The sequence below is a fragment of the Coregonus clupeaformis genome, chromosome 26 (genome assembly GCF_020615455.1).
Source record: "Coregonus clupeaformis isolate EN_2021a chromosome 26, ASM2061545v1, whole genome shotgun sequence".
Lineage (NCBI taxonomy): Eukaryota > Metazoa > Chordata > Actinopteri > Salmoniformes > Salmonidae > Coregonus > Coregonus clupeaformis.
The window spans coordinates 19848128-19864879 of record NC_059217.1 but is presented as its reverse complement, the minus strand read 5'-3'; the positions used below and the strand labels follow the sequence as shown (position 1 = coordinate 19864879).

The following is a 16752-nucleotide window of genomic DNA, read 5'->3' as shown; positions in this document are numbered from 1 at the left end:
AGGAAGCGGCGCAGATCCTAATTCAGGAACTTGTCATCTCCCGTCTAGACTACTGCAACTCTCTGTTGGCTGGGCTCACCTGTTTGTGCCATCAAACCCCTGCAATTTATCCAGAATGCCGCAGCCTGCCTGGTGTTCAACCTTCCTAAATTCTCCTATGTTACCCCACTCCTCCACACACTCCACTGTCTTCCAGTCGAAGATCGCATAATCTTCAAACTCCTGGTGCTTGTCTACGGAGCAGCAAGGATAACTGCCCCTCCTTACCTTCAGGCTCAAATCCTACATCCCAACCCGAGCACTCTGATCCGCCACCTCTGGTCTCTTGGCCCTCGCACCCCAGTCAAAGCTCTTCTCTGTCCTGGCACCCCAATGGTAGAACAAGCTTCCCCCTAAAGTCAGGACAGCGGGGTTCCTTCCCATTTTCCGAAAACATCAAACCCTGAAGAGTATCTTAAATAACTCTCAAAAAAGGTTGTGGAAATCGCTCTGTCATTTCCTGGTTCGTACAATTCTACACTGTTCACTCGATTTCAGTTTATGTGAGAAAACAAGCACTGAATATTGTAGGGAATCATTGTACCATCTAAATCGTTGTGAAAATATCATTTTAATAACAAAAAATATCAGTTTTATCAACTGGTGAACCCATAGCCACGGGACGTACAGTAGGGATGCTGAGGGTCCTGCAGCAGCCCCTCAAAAATCGGAATTAAAAAAAATTGTGCACTGGGCCTTTAATAGTCCTGTATTAGCGGACCAATATATCTGCAGCGCAGGCAAAAACCCGCCCCATTTTGACAACAGATGCCTCTCCGGCTGGAGAAATCAACAGGCGAATATCACAGCCAATCACAACACTGTCGGGTAAGTAATACTGTGAAACACTATCATTCCACTATTAGTGGCAGATATATTATGGACATTTTCTGAAATTGCAATGCAAAAATTCTACAACAATCCTTTTAAATAGAAAATGTGCCTACTTTGGTTTTGGCATGTGCGCTCTAGCCAACAGCATAGCTAGGGTGCGAGTAAACTGTGATGGTAGGCTAGTCTACATGATGAGATTATTATGGATAAAAGCGAAAATATTTGTCAAACGTCAGTCCAGCATCGCTCATCGTTTTACCAGAATAAGACCCTGAATATTTATTGGAAGGGAGCATCAAACTCATCACCGTGCACTTTCACCAGCCTGTGAAGTTCATCATAATTTATTTCATCTGTAGCCTAATAACCTGCATGGTTTCCGGAGTTGTAGTGGGAGGACCACACACCATATCATCGCGTGACTCCAAGTTTACTTCGATATAATGGTTATTATATCAATATTTGCGTATAAAGTCGTTTCCACCGCGATTTCTCGCGTAATCAATTTTACCAACACAAAAAGATCCCGCCATGTCGAACGAATAAATTATCTATCTGCATTTATTAAATTGTACTGAAACTTCCTGTTTCCATCACAGTTGTAGTGATTTTTTTTCTTATGCAATGACTTTACTAGCATAAAAACTGTAGATGGAAACATGGTTAGTGACTGCAAAAAAAACAAGAATCTAATACTACTACTACAGAAACACAGAAGTAGTTCCACTATGTGTTTTTTAAACAAATCACATTTTATTGGTCACATACACATATTTAGCAGATGTTATTGCGGGTGTAGGGAAATGCTTGTGCTGTAAAGTTGCTTAGGAGCTAGAAGCAGAGCTGACATGTCTGTCAGCGCCATCTTGTTCTGGTGTACTCAGCAGGTTCAAGGCATTGTTCTCATATCAGTACTTCCACATGTCACAGACCACAGTTTCAATAAATATATCACAGGTAATAGAGAAGAGGAAGATCCTCATTTCCATGTCGACTTCTGTAAAAACAGTCTGACACCAAGCACTGGCAGCAGACGCTAGGGGACACATTCACAGCACACAAATCATAATGTTGTACTGTACAAACATTGTCAGTGATACAGACCTCACAGTCAGAAAAGGCCATGGAGAGCAGTACACTCGCCCTCCGGACTCTGGAGTCACCATCTCCTCCTTCAGGGCAGTGCACATTCAGCTGACAGTACGTCTGAGGCCAGGACAGCAGTTGTAACACCACAGACAAAGGGCAGAAATGACAACCTATTCTCTGTGTAGAGCCTATTCCCTATATAGAGACCTACAAAAGTAGTGCACTACAGTATATGGGGAATAGGGTGTAATTTTGAGATTTTCATTTGAGGCCAGTGCATTATACACAAACTTGTTTCTCTTCCACCTCAGTGTGTGTTGATGAGTTGGTTGTAGACATGCTCCAGGATCTGAGAGTAGGCCTGGTTTTTGGGTGTGTGGCCGCTCAGAGAGCCCTGGGGGAGAGAGAGGGAGACAACAGGTGAGGAGGAAATCTCTGAGGGACAAATCCTAACTGGAGATAACATGCATGACTCGAACTTCACGCAAATGTATTGATGTCAATGAGAGATTTGTGATAATTTGGGTATCATGCGCAGATCACAAGTTAGCATCCGGCCCTAAGTGATTAACATGGTGTGGAATCTATGCTCCTTGTGTTACATAGCAGTTTCCTGTTGTAAATGGCTTATGTTTCACAGACCTTGATTTTGTCCATCATGGTGCGATCAGGACACCAGAACTGATGGAACTGCACCAGGTCAGGAGCTGCCCTGTAGAAGTCCACCAGCAGCATCTGTGGAACAATAATTGAATACAGTAAGAAGAACATAGTGACAAAATGGCCAATGGCCTACCATTTGAATTAATTTGCATAGGTATGGTTACTATGATGATAACTAAGTTTACAAACAGTACCATCTCATTCAGGATGTCACTGGTCAGGAAGTTATCTTGTACATAGGTCACCTCCACCACCACAGGGATGCCATAGTCATTGGGCCTTTGCTGTGGATGGAAGAATAGTGATAAGTTTGTGTTATAGACATTTACCTTATTTTAGAGGAATATGTTCTTATTCATAAAGGCATGTACTACCAGCAGGTTGGCATTTATTGTCATGAATCTTGACCCGGAGGCAGCTCTGAAAAGTGGACACTAGCTGGTAAAGCCACAAAGTAATAAAATCTGATTTTAAACCTAACCTTCACCCTAACCTTAACCACACCGCTAACCCTAATGCCTAACCCTAACCTTAAATGAAGACCAAAAAGCTAATTTTTGTTTTCATTAATTTTTACGATATAGCCCATTTTTACTTTGCAGCTGGCCCAGTTAGCGGAAATAGCTCAGTTCTGCCTCCAGGGCAAGATTCATGACAATAAACATCAACCTGCGTACTACAACTGCACTCACCTCAGGAGGTGGCACTACCCAGAACGGCGTTATAGTGGATGCCACACCCTGGTTCCCATGGTAATAGGGCCCTAGAAATCAGGGACACATTGGAATGTTAGCTCAATGGCTGTTTTTTTAAATGTTCTTTTTGAAAACGTTTTCTCCCATTGGTGCAAACTGATTGTGACCGTGGGTGATGGGTCACTGGGCTCAGAGCCCCAGGCCCAGGCCCCATGTCCAAGCCCAGTACTGACCACAGATGATGCCCAGGCAGGGCTGGAAGCCATTGCTGCTCCCCTGGAGCCTGAGCTGGTGGTCCATCTGGGAGTCGATGTCCTGCAGGGACGGCAGGGCGGGGCCCCGAGGATGACTGTGGTACCAGCCCACTAATGACAGACCTTGTATGAACAGATTCTGGCAGATCTGAAAGGTCATTGATAGAAGAGACAATTTGTGTTTCGCACAAACATGTATGATTGTATCATACTATGGAATTGGCGTGTTGATCCATGTCCTGATATTAGCAGTGTTACTAGGGCTTACCTCTTCCTCAACAGCAGAGGCCGAATCTCTGTCTGCCAATCGTGTGCGACAGGGAAATGCTCTTAAAACTGTCAGAACTGCAAGCAAAAGGGCACAACAACAGAGGTCATACATGTTGAAGATCGTTACTGTAATGCCAGAGCCTGGGGAGTGCAATGTCATGTTTCAGACATTGCTCACTGTCTCTGCTTTTAAAGGTAATACTAACGTTGTGTGTTAGTGTCCCATCGTCCTCCGAGGTAGCCCACCACCTCACTGGTGGTCAGGTGACAGTGGAAATCCTGAGGGCACAAGATCATACATCTGTCACTTTCCCCCAATACAACAGACTCAAACTGTAGCCTACACCCCCGGTTTTACATTTTTTATCTTACTACCACTGTACGACTCATGCTTACCATGAGAAGCATCACGTTGCTGGATACAGCCACATTGAAAGGCTGGAATCTGTTGATGGCTGAGAAAGCTGATAACTCCACCAATGTGTGTGGATCCCTGTTGATATACAGTATGTGTTTAAGTGTTGATGCTTACTTATATGCATTATTGAGACAGGCTGGGATGAGCACAATTATACCTTGCAGCATCCCTGGTACCCAGAGTGCAGTATCTGACAGGGATTATCTCTCTCTCTCCTCTCTTGGGCACAAGGCTGATATCTGTTTAAGGGAGCCCATTAGATACATCTTTCCCATATCACTCTCTAGCATAAAATAGTTTAAATTACATAATGCCATTTCTCCAGATTCTTGGTGTATTTAATATCTCACCATGCAGCTCAAGTTTGTTCTTCCTGTTCTTGTCATCTGTCGGCAATGGTGTCTTTCCCTCTTCCTCCTCCTCATCTCTCATCTCGTCATCTTCTACCTCGCTCACCAAGCTCTGACATCACAGGAAGAGGGAGGGTTTGAGATGCCATTATTCATACTAACAGTCTTCTACAGCGCTTCTCTCCCTCCCAATCTCCCTCTTTCAGCATCCCTTCCTTTTGATTCCTCTTTTCCTGTAGAGATGTTTGTTTCCGTATCAACAAACCTCCCTCGTTTTCTTCCACTACCCCTCTATTTTTCTCCTCCTCACCATGTCTGCGCTGGGCTGGTACTTCTGCAGCCAGCTGGTCTTGTACTGCACTAGTTTTTGGCCCCGGTAGCGCACTGAGGCCCACCCACAGCCCGACTTCTTAGCAGGGTTGACCAGGCGCTTGCAGTGTGTGGCCCAGGCACTGGGAGAGTTGAAGGTCTGCCCCGTCTCCACCCAGCGGATCTTCCCATCATTAAACAGGTCGCCTACAAACTTTTTACCCTAGGGAGGGAGGGAAGGATGCAACTTTAGGCTGGTGTTGGCGACAATGCAGTGGGTTAAAAAATGGAAGTATGGATATTGTTAGGCAAAGAAGACTACATGTCCTACAATGTAAAGTGTTCTGAGATCTAGTGAGACACATTATACATTATATAGTGCTTATAAACCATTTTTTAGATCTATTATATGTTATTACCAGGTATTGTACCAGTTATTATATATTTTAAACATGGTACACTACATGACCAAAAGTATGTGGACACCCCTTCAAATTAGTGGATTCAGCTATTTCAGCCTCACCTGTTGCTGACAGGTATATAAAATCGAGCACACAACCATGCAATCTCCATAGACAAACATTGGCAGTAGAATGGCCTTACTGAAGAGCTCAGTGACTTTCAACGTGGCGCTGTCATAGGATGCCACCTTTCCAACAAGTCAGTTAGTCTACTTTCTGCCCTGCTAGAGCTGCCCCGGTCAACTGTATGTGCTGTTATTGTGAAGTGGAAACATCTAGGAGCTGTAACGGCTCAGCCGCGAAGTGGTAGGACACACAAGCTTACAGAACGGGACGGCCGAGTGCTGTAGCGCGTACAAATCTTCTGTCCTCAGTTGCAACACTCACTACCGAGTTCCAAACTGCCTCTGGAAGTAACGTCAGCACAATAACTGTTTGTCGGGAGCTTCATGAAATGGTTTCCATGGCTGAGCAGCCGCACACAAGCATAAAGCTTGCCACCATTGGACTCTGGAGCAGTGGAAACGCGTTCTCTGGAGTGATGAATCACGCTTCAACACCTAGCAGTCCGATGGACGAATCTGGGTTTGGCGGATGCCAGAAGAACGCTACATGCCCGAATGCATAGTGCCAACTGTAAAGTTTGGTGGAGGATAAATAATGGTCTGGACCTGTTTTTCATGGTTCGGGCTAGGCCCCTTAGTTCCAGTGAAGGGAAATCTTAACGCTACAGAATACAATGACATTCTAGACGAGTCTGTGCTTCCAACTTTGTGGCAACAGTTTAGGGAAGGCCCTTTCCTGTTTTAGAATGACAATGCCCCTGTGCACAAACCGAGGTCCATATAGAAGTGGTTTGTCGAGATCGGTGTGAAAGTACTTGAGTGGCCTGCACAGAGCCCTGCCTCAACCCCATCGAACACCTTTGGGATGAATTGGAACACCGACTGCGAGCCAGGTCTAATCGCCCAACATCAGTGCCCGACCTCACTAATGCTCTTGTGACTGAATGGAAGCAAGCCCCGCAGCAATGTTCCAACATTTAGTGGAAAGCCTTCCCAGAAGAGTGGAGGCCATTATAGCAGCAAAGGGGGACCAACTCCATATTAATGCCCATGATTTTCGAATGAGAAGTTTGACGAGCACGTGTCCACATTCTTTTGGCCATATAGTGTATTTGTGTATGGACATGTATTATAATAATCTGTTACAGGTGCATTACCAGGTAGTGTATGGACATGTATTATAATAATCTGTTACAGGTACATTACCAGGTAGTGTATGGACATGTATTATAATAATCTGTTACAGGTGCATTACAGGTAGTGTATGGACATGTATTATAATAATCTGTTACAGGTGCATTACCAGGTAGTGTATGGACATGTATTATAATAATCTGTTACAGGTACATTACCAGGTAGTGTATGGACATGTATTATAATAATCTGTTACAGGTGCATTACAGGTAGTGTATGGACATGTATTATAATAATATGTTACAGGTGCATTACCAGGTAGTGTATGGACATGTATTATAATAATCTGTTACAGGTGCATTACAGGTAGTGTATGGACATGTATTATAATAATCTGTTACAGGTGCATTACCAGGTAGTGTATGGACAGAACTCCATCCCCAGGCTCCACAAGGCTGTCCTTCAGCAGCACTCTCAGAGTGATGCCTCTCCTCGTCAGCAGGGAACCACGCCCCGAGAGGGTCATCAGGTCTGACTCCTCTCCTCCACTCAGCTCCTCCTCATCTTCCTCTCCTCCCTCCTCCACCACCTGTGGAGACAAGGGTGGCTCCGAGCCTGTGAACACAGACACACACACACACATTTTATGCATGATGCATTTGTAAGCCATTCAATAGAAAGGTGATCTCTTAGAGAGAGGCACCACTCTTATTACAATGTCATAAACACATGTCCAAGTTAAAACGTAAGGTGCCATGACCTTGACATGAAGTGAGGAACAAAAATATTGTAATTAATCCAAAAAAATAAGTCCAACAAATGATTCCCTCTGAACTTGTTATTGGGGTCATGACATCTTTGAGGTCAAGAAGTCACCCACTGACCCACATAAATCACTGTCACCGTTGAAATGTTGTAATAATCTGTAGGACATTACAAGTACAGTTGTTTGATGTAGCTAATTTGTCACTTTTTATAATTTGTGATAGCCCTAATTAACGGTGGGGCCTTTGTGAGACACCGTTCTTTTATATGGTTAGTAAGAAACAAGAAACGCAGAAGACATTCCATATAGGGACAAAATAGTAGCCTACTGATTTGATCTCATTTGCTATTTTATTAATTACTACTATTACATTTTGATTAAATATGGATGCGCGATGTTGTTTTTTCTTGGCCATTGGTTATTCATCCGCAACACGAGGCCTGCTCCTCGAGATGAATTTCACCCAGTATTTTTATTAAAATAACTCTTATCATTCTCACCCATTTCTCTGAAAGCGTTGGAGAACGGCTAGCGGTTTTCTTTTCGGCGCACTTTTGAGCAATGCTCAGAAGGAGTTCAATAAACACACTTCGCCACACTGGCTGGTGAGCTATTATGCAAAAACATAAAATGAAGGCGTCTGCAGTGTGGTGTCCTTGTGTTGTTTTAATTTCAATTCCTCCAGTTTCTTTCTCCCTCACTCCGGTCCTTGTCACTCCTCCCGTAAACTAAAGCGATGTTTCTTAGATCCTATAGGTTATATCTAATCGCAAACTATTTTCTGTTCAGTAGCTATCATACATAGTTTGTTATAGTCAAAACATATATTTATCTATACATTAGTAACTACATGGTATTAAATCAGATCATCATGTTTTCAATTCCTGCTTCCGGAAAGATAGTGTCGCTCCGTGCTTTGAGCCAGCCGCTATGTGGCCAGTCTGCCCATTATATTTTGCTTATATCTAGCAAAAATAAAATATTAAAAACATTTAATTTCTGTCATTTATAAATACGTCCCTCAACTAGCCAAAGAGACAGTTACAATCAAACTTATGGATAATCAAACCTCATCCCTAGCCCTCACTTTCCCTATATTTAGCCACCACTAGAGAATCTCCTCCTCTTCCAGACACACGCACCCCCTCGCCTATTTCCTCCTTGCGATGTTCCTTCAGCTCTAAAAGGAGAAAATTAACGAAACAAATCCGATGGAGGGCAGCAAAACCACCTACAACTAAACCCTGACTGTGACAATAGGCCTAGACTACTTACTGGCACCATACATTCGGTTTAGGCCTATTACATTTAATACCCTGCATGGATGGCTTTTTAGCAGAGCTTGGTCAATAAGTAGCCTAATTATTAAAACATCAACTATCGTGAGAAACTGATTTTTTATTAACGTAGTTCCCGCACTCACAAACTTTTTGTTAAAATGTCAGAACGCCTACTTACCTGGAAAATGGGTATGGCCCAATATGTTAAATGGACCAATGAGTGTTCAGCCTGCTGTGGGCGTGTTTGGCGACAGACACATGCCTCGAGTCGAGTGTCACCTGAAGTCGCCTGCCTACTACAGTTCAACGGAGAGTGCAATTACTAGCAAAAATAGTTTCCGGTCGATAGGAATGTCAGATGATACTTGAGCACAAAACAAAAGCTTTTTCAAATTTCACCTGGACTACTAACCAAACCTCATGGTGCTACTCTGACTCTAGGACTGAAAATATATATTTACAATTTCTCACTTTTTTTTGAAGCCATTAGGTATTGTCACTTAATAACCAGAAGAGCACTTAATAACTATTGTCCCCGTGCGTGAACTCTGCGTCCGAGAGCGCGCCACTGATGGCGACCACCAAGCGAGCCAGACGACGGCGCAACCAGCTTCCACAGTGCTACTACGAAGGATACCTGGAGAAGAGATCATCCAACGACACGGTATAAGGATTTTGCTACTTCATGTCGTAATGTGATAGATACATTTCGTCTATGTTTGGCCTGTTTGTTGTCAGTAGCGGTGCGTGGGTAAAATCACTGGGGTAATTGCGTTTGCTCTATACCCTTTTAGTTCATACGCATTGCCACCGTGATATATAGGCAGGGTCGGATTAATAAATCAAAATTGTAGAACACAGTGACTCGCCTAATGATGAAGATGAAGCCATAGGCTACTCACGGTGATGGTCGATGCGCTCATCGTGACAATAGACTATCTCAAAATGAACTACTTTGATAAAAAAAAAAAAGTGCTGCTGTTAGCTACAAATAGGAGGTTGTTGAGGATTTTTGGTTCTACGGACAGATTAGTCTTCTCTTTTCAGCAGTAGGCATTTGCTTTTCAAACTGTATGTTTTTCCCGCGATTGTATTTTGAAATCTGCAAAAGGCAAACTGACAGCTGCAACCAACAATTGAAATATAATCCATAGATGGCAGAACTGGCATTAATTGCTAGTGTGACCATCATGGCGCGCATGCTACCCAAACAGCAGCCGTATACAGCATACCGGTAACTGCCCAAATAAAGGAAACACTTGAGTAAACAAGAAATACAACATATATGTTATGGTGTGGGGTGCATTTTCCTGGCATGGTTTAGGTCCACTTATAAGAATCTATGCCAAGGCGCATTGACACTGTTCTGGCACCCTTTTAAGACGCTTTATGTTGGTATTTCCTTCATTTTGGCAGATACCTGTATGTGCTTCTGATAAAACTTAATCCACATGTATTGTTTTATAAACGATTGCTCCTCTGTGGCTAAATTATGCTCTCTGGTGTATTTTGAAAATTGAGAGCGGGCTCCTGTGGTTGCATAAATAAATAAATAATTTTATTTATTTATTTATTTGCCTCTTGAGCAGCCTATGGGCTTGGGCCCAGCCCCTGACTCACACATTGACCAGTCACATTTATTTATTATGCAGTTTATCCTTTTTTGTATTTATTAATAAGTTACCCACACTACCTCCTCTCCCCAATCTGATGATTAGCAGAGCAGAAGCAGGCTGTCTATGCTGAGTCTTCATTTGGTTTGTGGTTGCAGTGAAAAAATAGAAAATATCTACTACATATATAATATATACCAGTGGAGGCTGGTGACTTGAAAAATTGAGGAGGTTGGGAGAACCACGGTATAGGCGCAGAACGCACAGAGATGACAAAGTGTGTTTCAGAAATCGTCAAAGACTAATTATTTTAACCTAAAGCATTTAATAAAGATATTTATAGGACAATATTATGGGGAATGAAAGGGCTACTTACAGTGTTGGAAAGGGATCACAGCAGTGATTGAATGAGGTTATGAGGCATGAGATGAGGTGTTCAGAGGCTTGACCAGTGCAGGACAGGATTTGACTGGGAAGACAAAAAACAATAACACAACACACTACACAGTTAGACAAAAGAGCTAAGAATGAGTTAGTCCAAGCAAGCAGTAAAATCATTGATGTGTAATAATGTGTTTGTGTATGTGATTGACTCTACATAAAGTAATGAGAGAAAATTGATAGGGGTACTCACAGTGCTTGGAGGGGAAACATTCAATGTGCCAGTGGATGAGCAGGCACATGAGACGTGGTTTCAGTTCATTTCAGGAGAAAGTTGACAATGGTAGTGGAGTAGTCATCACCTCTTAATCAGGGAACAGGAGGGGACTCAAATAGCAGATACATTCCATTACAGCTGCGCCATCGTAGATTTGGACAACGAGTTTCTCTATGAAGTTAAACTCGGACATCTCAATATTCATAAAGTCAAACACAGACTGCGCATCTCGGCCACTTGACACATCAAAGTAGCCCAAGAAACGTTCCTGAATAAAGCCCTGATCATCCACATACCTGACGATAACTGACAACTGCAAGCAGACTGGTGGCACCATAGGTCCCAGAGCGGTGGGGCAATTTTTACCCCCTGGGGCCTGGAGTTTGTCCTTATACAGTGGGGGGAAAAAGTATTTAGTCAGCCACCAATGGTGCAAGTTCTCCCACTTAAAAAGATGAGAGAGGCATGTAATTTTCATCATAGGTACACGTCAACTATGACAGACAAAATGAGAAGAAAAAAAATCCAGAAAATCACATTGTAGGATTTTTAATGAATTTATTTGCAAATTATGGTGGAAAATAAGTATTTGGTCACCTACAAACAAGCAAGATTTCTGGCTCTCACAGACCTGTAACTTCTTCTTTAAGAGGCTCCTCTGTCCTCCACTCGTTACCTGTATTAATGGCACCTGTTTCAACTTGTTATCAGTATAAAAGACACCTGTCCACAACCTCAAACAGTCACACTCCAAACTCCACTATGGCCAAGACCAAAGAGCTGTCAAAGGACACCAGAAACAAAATTGTAGACCTGCACCAGGCTGGGGAAGACTGAATCTGCAATAGGTAAGCAGCTTGGTTTGAAGAAATCAACAGTGGGAGCAATTATTAGGAAATGGAAGACATACAAGACCACTGATAATCTCCCTCGATCTGGGGCTCCACACAAGATCTCACCCCGTGGGGTCAAAATGATCACAAGAACGGTGAGCAAAAATCCCAGAACCACACGGGGGACCTAGTGAATGACCTGCAGAGAGCTGGGACCAAAGTAATAAAGCCTACCATCAGTAACACACTACGCCCACCAGGGACTCAAATCCTGCAGTGCCAGACGTGTCCCCCTGCTTAAGCCAGTACATGTCCAGGCCCGTCTGAAGTTTGCTAGAGTGCATTTGGATGATCCAGAAGAGGATTGGGGAGAATGTCATATGGTCAGATGAAACCAAAATAGAACTTTTTTGGTAAAAACTCAACTCGTCGTGTTTGGAGGACAAAGAATGCTGAGTTGCATCCAAAGAACACCATACCTACTGTGAAGCATGGGGGTGGAAACATCATGCTTTGGGGCTGTTTTTCTGCAAAGGGACCAGGACGACTGATCCGTGTAAAGGAAAGAATGAATGGGGCCATGTATCGTGAGATTTTGAGTGAAAACCTCCTTCCATCAGCAAGGGCATTGAAGATGAAACGTGGCTGGGTCTTTCAGCATGACAATGATCCCAAATACACCGCCCGGGCAACGAAGGAGTGGAGTTGAAAGTCTGTGTTGCCCAGCGACAGCCCCAAAACATCACTGCTCTAGAGGAGATCTGCATGGAGGAATGGGCCAAAATACCAGCAACAGTGTGTGAAAACCTTGTGAAGACTTACAGAAAACGTTTGACCTGTGTCATTGCCAACAAAGGGTATATAACAAAGTATTGAGAAACTTTTGTTATTTTACATTTACATTACATTTACGTCATTTAGCAGACGCTCTTATCCAGAGCGACTTACAAATAGGTGCATTCACCTTATAGCCAGTGGGATAACCACTTTACAATGTGTTTTTTTTTTGGGGGTAGAAGGATTACTTTATCCAATCCCAGGTATTCCTTAAAGAGGTGGGGTTTCAAATGTCTCCGGAAGGTGGTGAGTGACTCCGCTGTCCTGGCGTCGTGAGGGAGCTTGTTCCACCATTGGGGTGCCAGAGCAGCGAACAGTTTTGACTGGGCTGAGCGGGAACTATGCTTCCGCAGAGGTAGGGGAGCCAGCAGGCCAGAGGTGGATGAACGCAGTGCCCTCGTTTGGGTGTAGGGACTGATCAGAGCCTGAAGGTACGGAGGCACCATGGTCTTGTAGCAGATGGGAGCTTCAACTGGAAGCCAGTGGAGTGTGCGGAGGAGCGGGGTGACGTGAGAGAACTTGGGAAGGTTGAACACCAGACGGCTGCGGCATTCTGGATGAGTTGTAGGGGTTTAATGGCACAGGCAGGGAGCCCAGCCAACAGCGAGTTGCAGTAATCCAGACAGGAGATGACAAGTGCCTGGATTAGGACCTGTGCCACTTCCTGTGTAAGGCAGGGTCGTACTCTCCGAACGTTGTAGAGCATGAACCTACAGGATCGGGTCACCGCCTTGATGTTAGCGGAGAACGACAGGGTGTTGTCCAGGGTCACGCCAAGGCTCTTCGCACTCTGGGAGGAGGACACAACGGAGTTGTCAACCGTGATGGCGAGATCATGGAACGGGCAGTCCTTCCCGGGAGGAAGAGCAGCTCCGTCTTGCCGAGGTTCAGCTTGAGGTGGTGATCCGTCATCCATACTGATATGTCTGCCAGACATTCAGAGATGCGATCGCCACCTGGTTATCAGAAGGGGGAAAGGAGAAGATTAGTTGTGTGTCGTCAGCGTAGCAATGATAGGAGAGGCCATGTGAGGATATGACAGTGCCAAGTGACTTGGTGTATACAGAATAGGAGAGGGCCTAGAACTGAGCCCTGGGGGACACCAGTGGTGAGAGCACGTGGTGCGGGAGACAGCTTCTCGCCACTCCACTTGGTAGGAGCGACCGGTCAGGTAGGACGCAATCCAAGAGTGAGCCGCGCCGGAGATGCCCAGCTCGGAGAGGGTGGAGAGGAGGATCTGATGGTTCACAGTATCAAAGGCAGCAGACAGGTCTAGAAGGACAAGAGCAGAGGAGAGAGAGTTAGCTTTAGCAGTGCGAAGAGCCTCCGTGACACAGAGAAGAGCAGTCTCAGTTGAATGACCAGTCTTGAAACCTGACTGGTTTGGATCAAGAAGGTCATTCTGAGAGAGATAGCAAGAGAGTTGGCTAAAGACGGCACGCTCAATAGTTTTGGAGAGAAAAGAAAGAAGGGATCGAGTGTTGGTTTTTTGAGAAGGGGTGCAACTCTCGCTCCCTTGAAGACGGAAGGGACATAGCCAGCGGTCAAGGATGAGTTGATCAGCGAGGTGAGGTAAGGGAGAAGGTCACCGGAGATGGTCTGGAGAAGAGAGGAGGGGATAGGGTCAAGCGGGCAGGTTGTTGGGCGGCCTGCCGTCAAAAGTCGCAAGATTTTATCTGGAGAGAGAGGGGAGAAAGAAGTCAAAGCATAGGGTAGTTATTGACCAAATACTTATTTTCCACCATAATTTGCAAATAAATTCATTAAAAATCCTACAATGTGATTTTCTGGAGAAAGAAAATCTAATTTTGTCTGTCATAGTTGATGTGTACCTATGATGAAAATTACAGGCCTCTCTCATCTTTTTAAGTGGGAGAACTTGCACAATTGGTGGCTGACTAAATACTTTTTTTCCCCACTGTATGTTAACCTAACTAGGGAAACTATGGACCCTATAATGTATGACAGTGATTCATCAGTTGTAAAAAGGTTTTATATGGGCTATGATGGGACCAGTTTTTCCTAATCAGGTCACATGGTTTAAAAAAACTCCTGAAAAAAACTCCCGGCCCTGGGGGGGATGAAAACCCTGTCAAACTGCAGCTACCTTATATTGGTTCATATAAATTATATTTAGACTAGATTAAGAGGAGGATTTCCTCTACCCAGACACATAGACAACAACTGATAGACAATAGAACTCACAGGGCTGAGCTTGCTTTATGCATGTTTGCATCATGCAGGCCTATGCAACTATAGCCCTTATAAAACATTTACTCACATCTGTCATCAATATTATGTTGATTGATTAATTCCAGTTAATCATTTTGGATAAAAAAAAAACGTATAGGCAGCCTAGCCAGCCCAATTTTGAATTTAAACTAAATTTGATCACATTCACATTTTCTCCTGACACACAAATGGACTATAAATACATAACGTTACCAATTAGTTACCCTGACCAGATGGACTGGACGCATAGGCTGTATGCAGCTGCTCTTATTAGTAGCCTACAGTTGATCAGACTGAAAAATAGTCTCGTTTTCATCCCATACAGCATGTCAGATCTCTCATGTTTAAGTGTAGCCTAAGCTGCTGCAACATTTATGTCATGCGTTTTTGCTTGTGTCTGTCCGGAGTGATTATGTGTTATCATCTTTGCTAAATAAATACCGGAGGAAAGTGGAAAGCCTACTTGGGCGTTCGCGAAAAAATATGCTGTGTCAACCTCTCTCTTTAATCTAACTTTTAATGGATGATGCGATGGAAGTTTTCGACATCCCAGAAAAGACAGTCGAAAGTTTGATATGTTCAGCAAGTAAAGCATCGTAACGTGCAATTACCTCTGCAAGCTCCTTGTAGTTGCCCTTGTTTGCGGAACTTTCCCCCTCATCGTGTCCTCCAAAAATGTAGTGGTGTTGATAAGCCGCTTGAGAACATCCCTGTTGATTCTTACTTTCTCGTTGTGTTGCGCAGTTTGAATACGCAGACCTTCGTCATAATCGATGCAGCTTTTTCCCAGCAGCTTGAATATGATGTGGGCATTTATATTCTCCCTGCTTTTGTTTTGCCATTTAGCTGAACGATCAATGTTCTTCAGGTCACTGTACCGACGTTTCGACTAAGGCTCAGACTTTCCAAAAAGCAGGCAAGGCCAGCAATACTGGCGGCTTGATGAACGGCTTCCTGTTAACCAGCTATACTTTTGATACCAGTTGGTATTGAACCCCAGGGGTTCTTCAACAAAAAGTCCACAACATATTCGGCAGCCATTCTGGCGGAGAAAACTGCACACTCGAGCTGGTAGCTAGCTAGCTACTGAAGATAGTAAGGCAAATTTAAATAAATTGTACTAACTGGACACAAAAATAAAGTTCTAAAACCAAGAAAACTATTTAGAATATACCTCCTCAGTCTCCTGTAATTTGAATTGAATAATATCCCAAAAATGCTCAACTATCACTCTTCACTCTTCATCTCTATCCAACATTGTCACCAAGCTTCTCAACACATACAACCCCCATAATACTCTGTGGCACAATCCCAATACAACAAGCTAGGTTCATTCTCTGGTCCTAATTCTATGATTGGATGGACAACATGTCAGTTACATTTTACATTTTACATTTTAGTCATTTAGCAGACGCTCTTATCCAGAGCGACTTACAGTTAGTGAATACATTTTTTTTATTTATTTTTTTATACTGGCCCCCCGTGGGAATCAAACCCACAACCCTGGCGTTGCAAACGCCATGCTCTATCAACATCCCTGCCGGCCATTCCCTCCCCTACCCTGGACGACGCTGGGCCAATTGTGCGCCGCCCATGAGTCTCCCGGTCGCGGCCGGCTGCGACAGAGCCTGGATTCGAACCAGGATCTCTAGTGGCACAGTTAGCACTGCGATGCAGTGCCTTAGACCACTGCGCCACTCAGGAGCCAGTTCATACTACAAAAGCTTTGATTGGTTGGAGGACGTCCTCCGGAAGTGGTCATAATTACCATGCATGTCTATGGAAGGTGGTGAGGCCTACGAGCCTCCTAGGTTTTGTTTTGAAGTCAATGTAGCCAGAGGAGGACGGAAACTAGCTGTCCTCTGGCTACACCATGGTGCTACCCCAGACAGTGCTGTTGAAGTTACTGTAGACCTTCATTGCAAAACTATTTTTATTTTTATGAAATTTCA

At 44.0% G+C, this 16752-nt stretch overlaps 2 protein-coding genes across 3 annotated transcripts in view; one reads left to right on the top strand and one right to left on the bottom strand.

Moving 5' to 3' along the window:
* Positions 1-1646: 1646 nt before the first annotated feature.
* On the bottom strand, positions 1647-8886 carry LOC121540322 (MPN domain-containing protein-like). Of its 2 annotated transcripts, none has more exons than XM_041849106.2 (13): positions 8806-8886; positions 6994-7196; positions 4923-5144; positions 4613-4724; positions 4420-4501; positions 4241-4337; positions 4051-4123; positions 3843-3919; positions 3554-3722; positions 3318-3388; positions 2820-2909; positions 2605-2697; positions 1647-2356 (listed from the first exon to the last, which is right to left on the bottom strand). In XM_041849106.2, exons 2-13 carry the CDS (start codon positions 7105-7107, stop codon positions 2270-2272), a joined length of 1287 nt encoding a protein of 428 aa, XP_041705040.1. In that variant the 5' UTR covers positions 7108-7196; positions 8806-8886; the 3' UTR covers positions 1647-2269. The 2 variants fall into 2 exon arrangements, with proteins under 2 accessions (XP_041705040.1, XP_041705038.1); XM_041849104.2 differs by lacking the exon at positions 8806-8886 and adding an exon at positions 7848-8516.
* A 299-nt stretch (positions 8887-9185) lies between these two features.
* LOC121540323 (signal-transducing adaptor protein 2-like) overlaps positions 9186-16752 on the top strand; it is a 29662-nt gene continuing 22095 nt past the window's right edge. Inside the window, exon 1 of the mRNA XM_041849107.2 lies at positions 9186-9291. Coding sequence (XP_041705041.2) covers positions 9199-9291 — 93 coding nt within the window. The 5' untranslated portion in view covers positions 9186-9198. The remainder of the gene's footprint in view (positions 9292-16752) is intronic.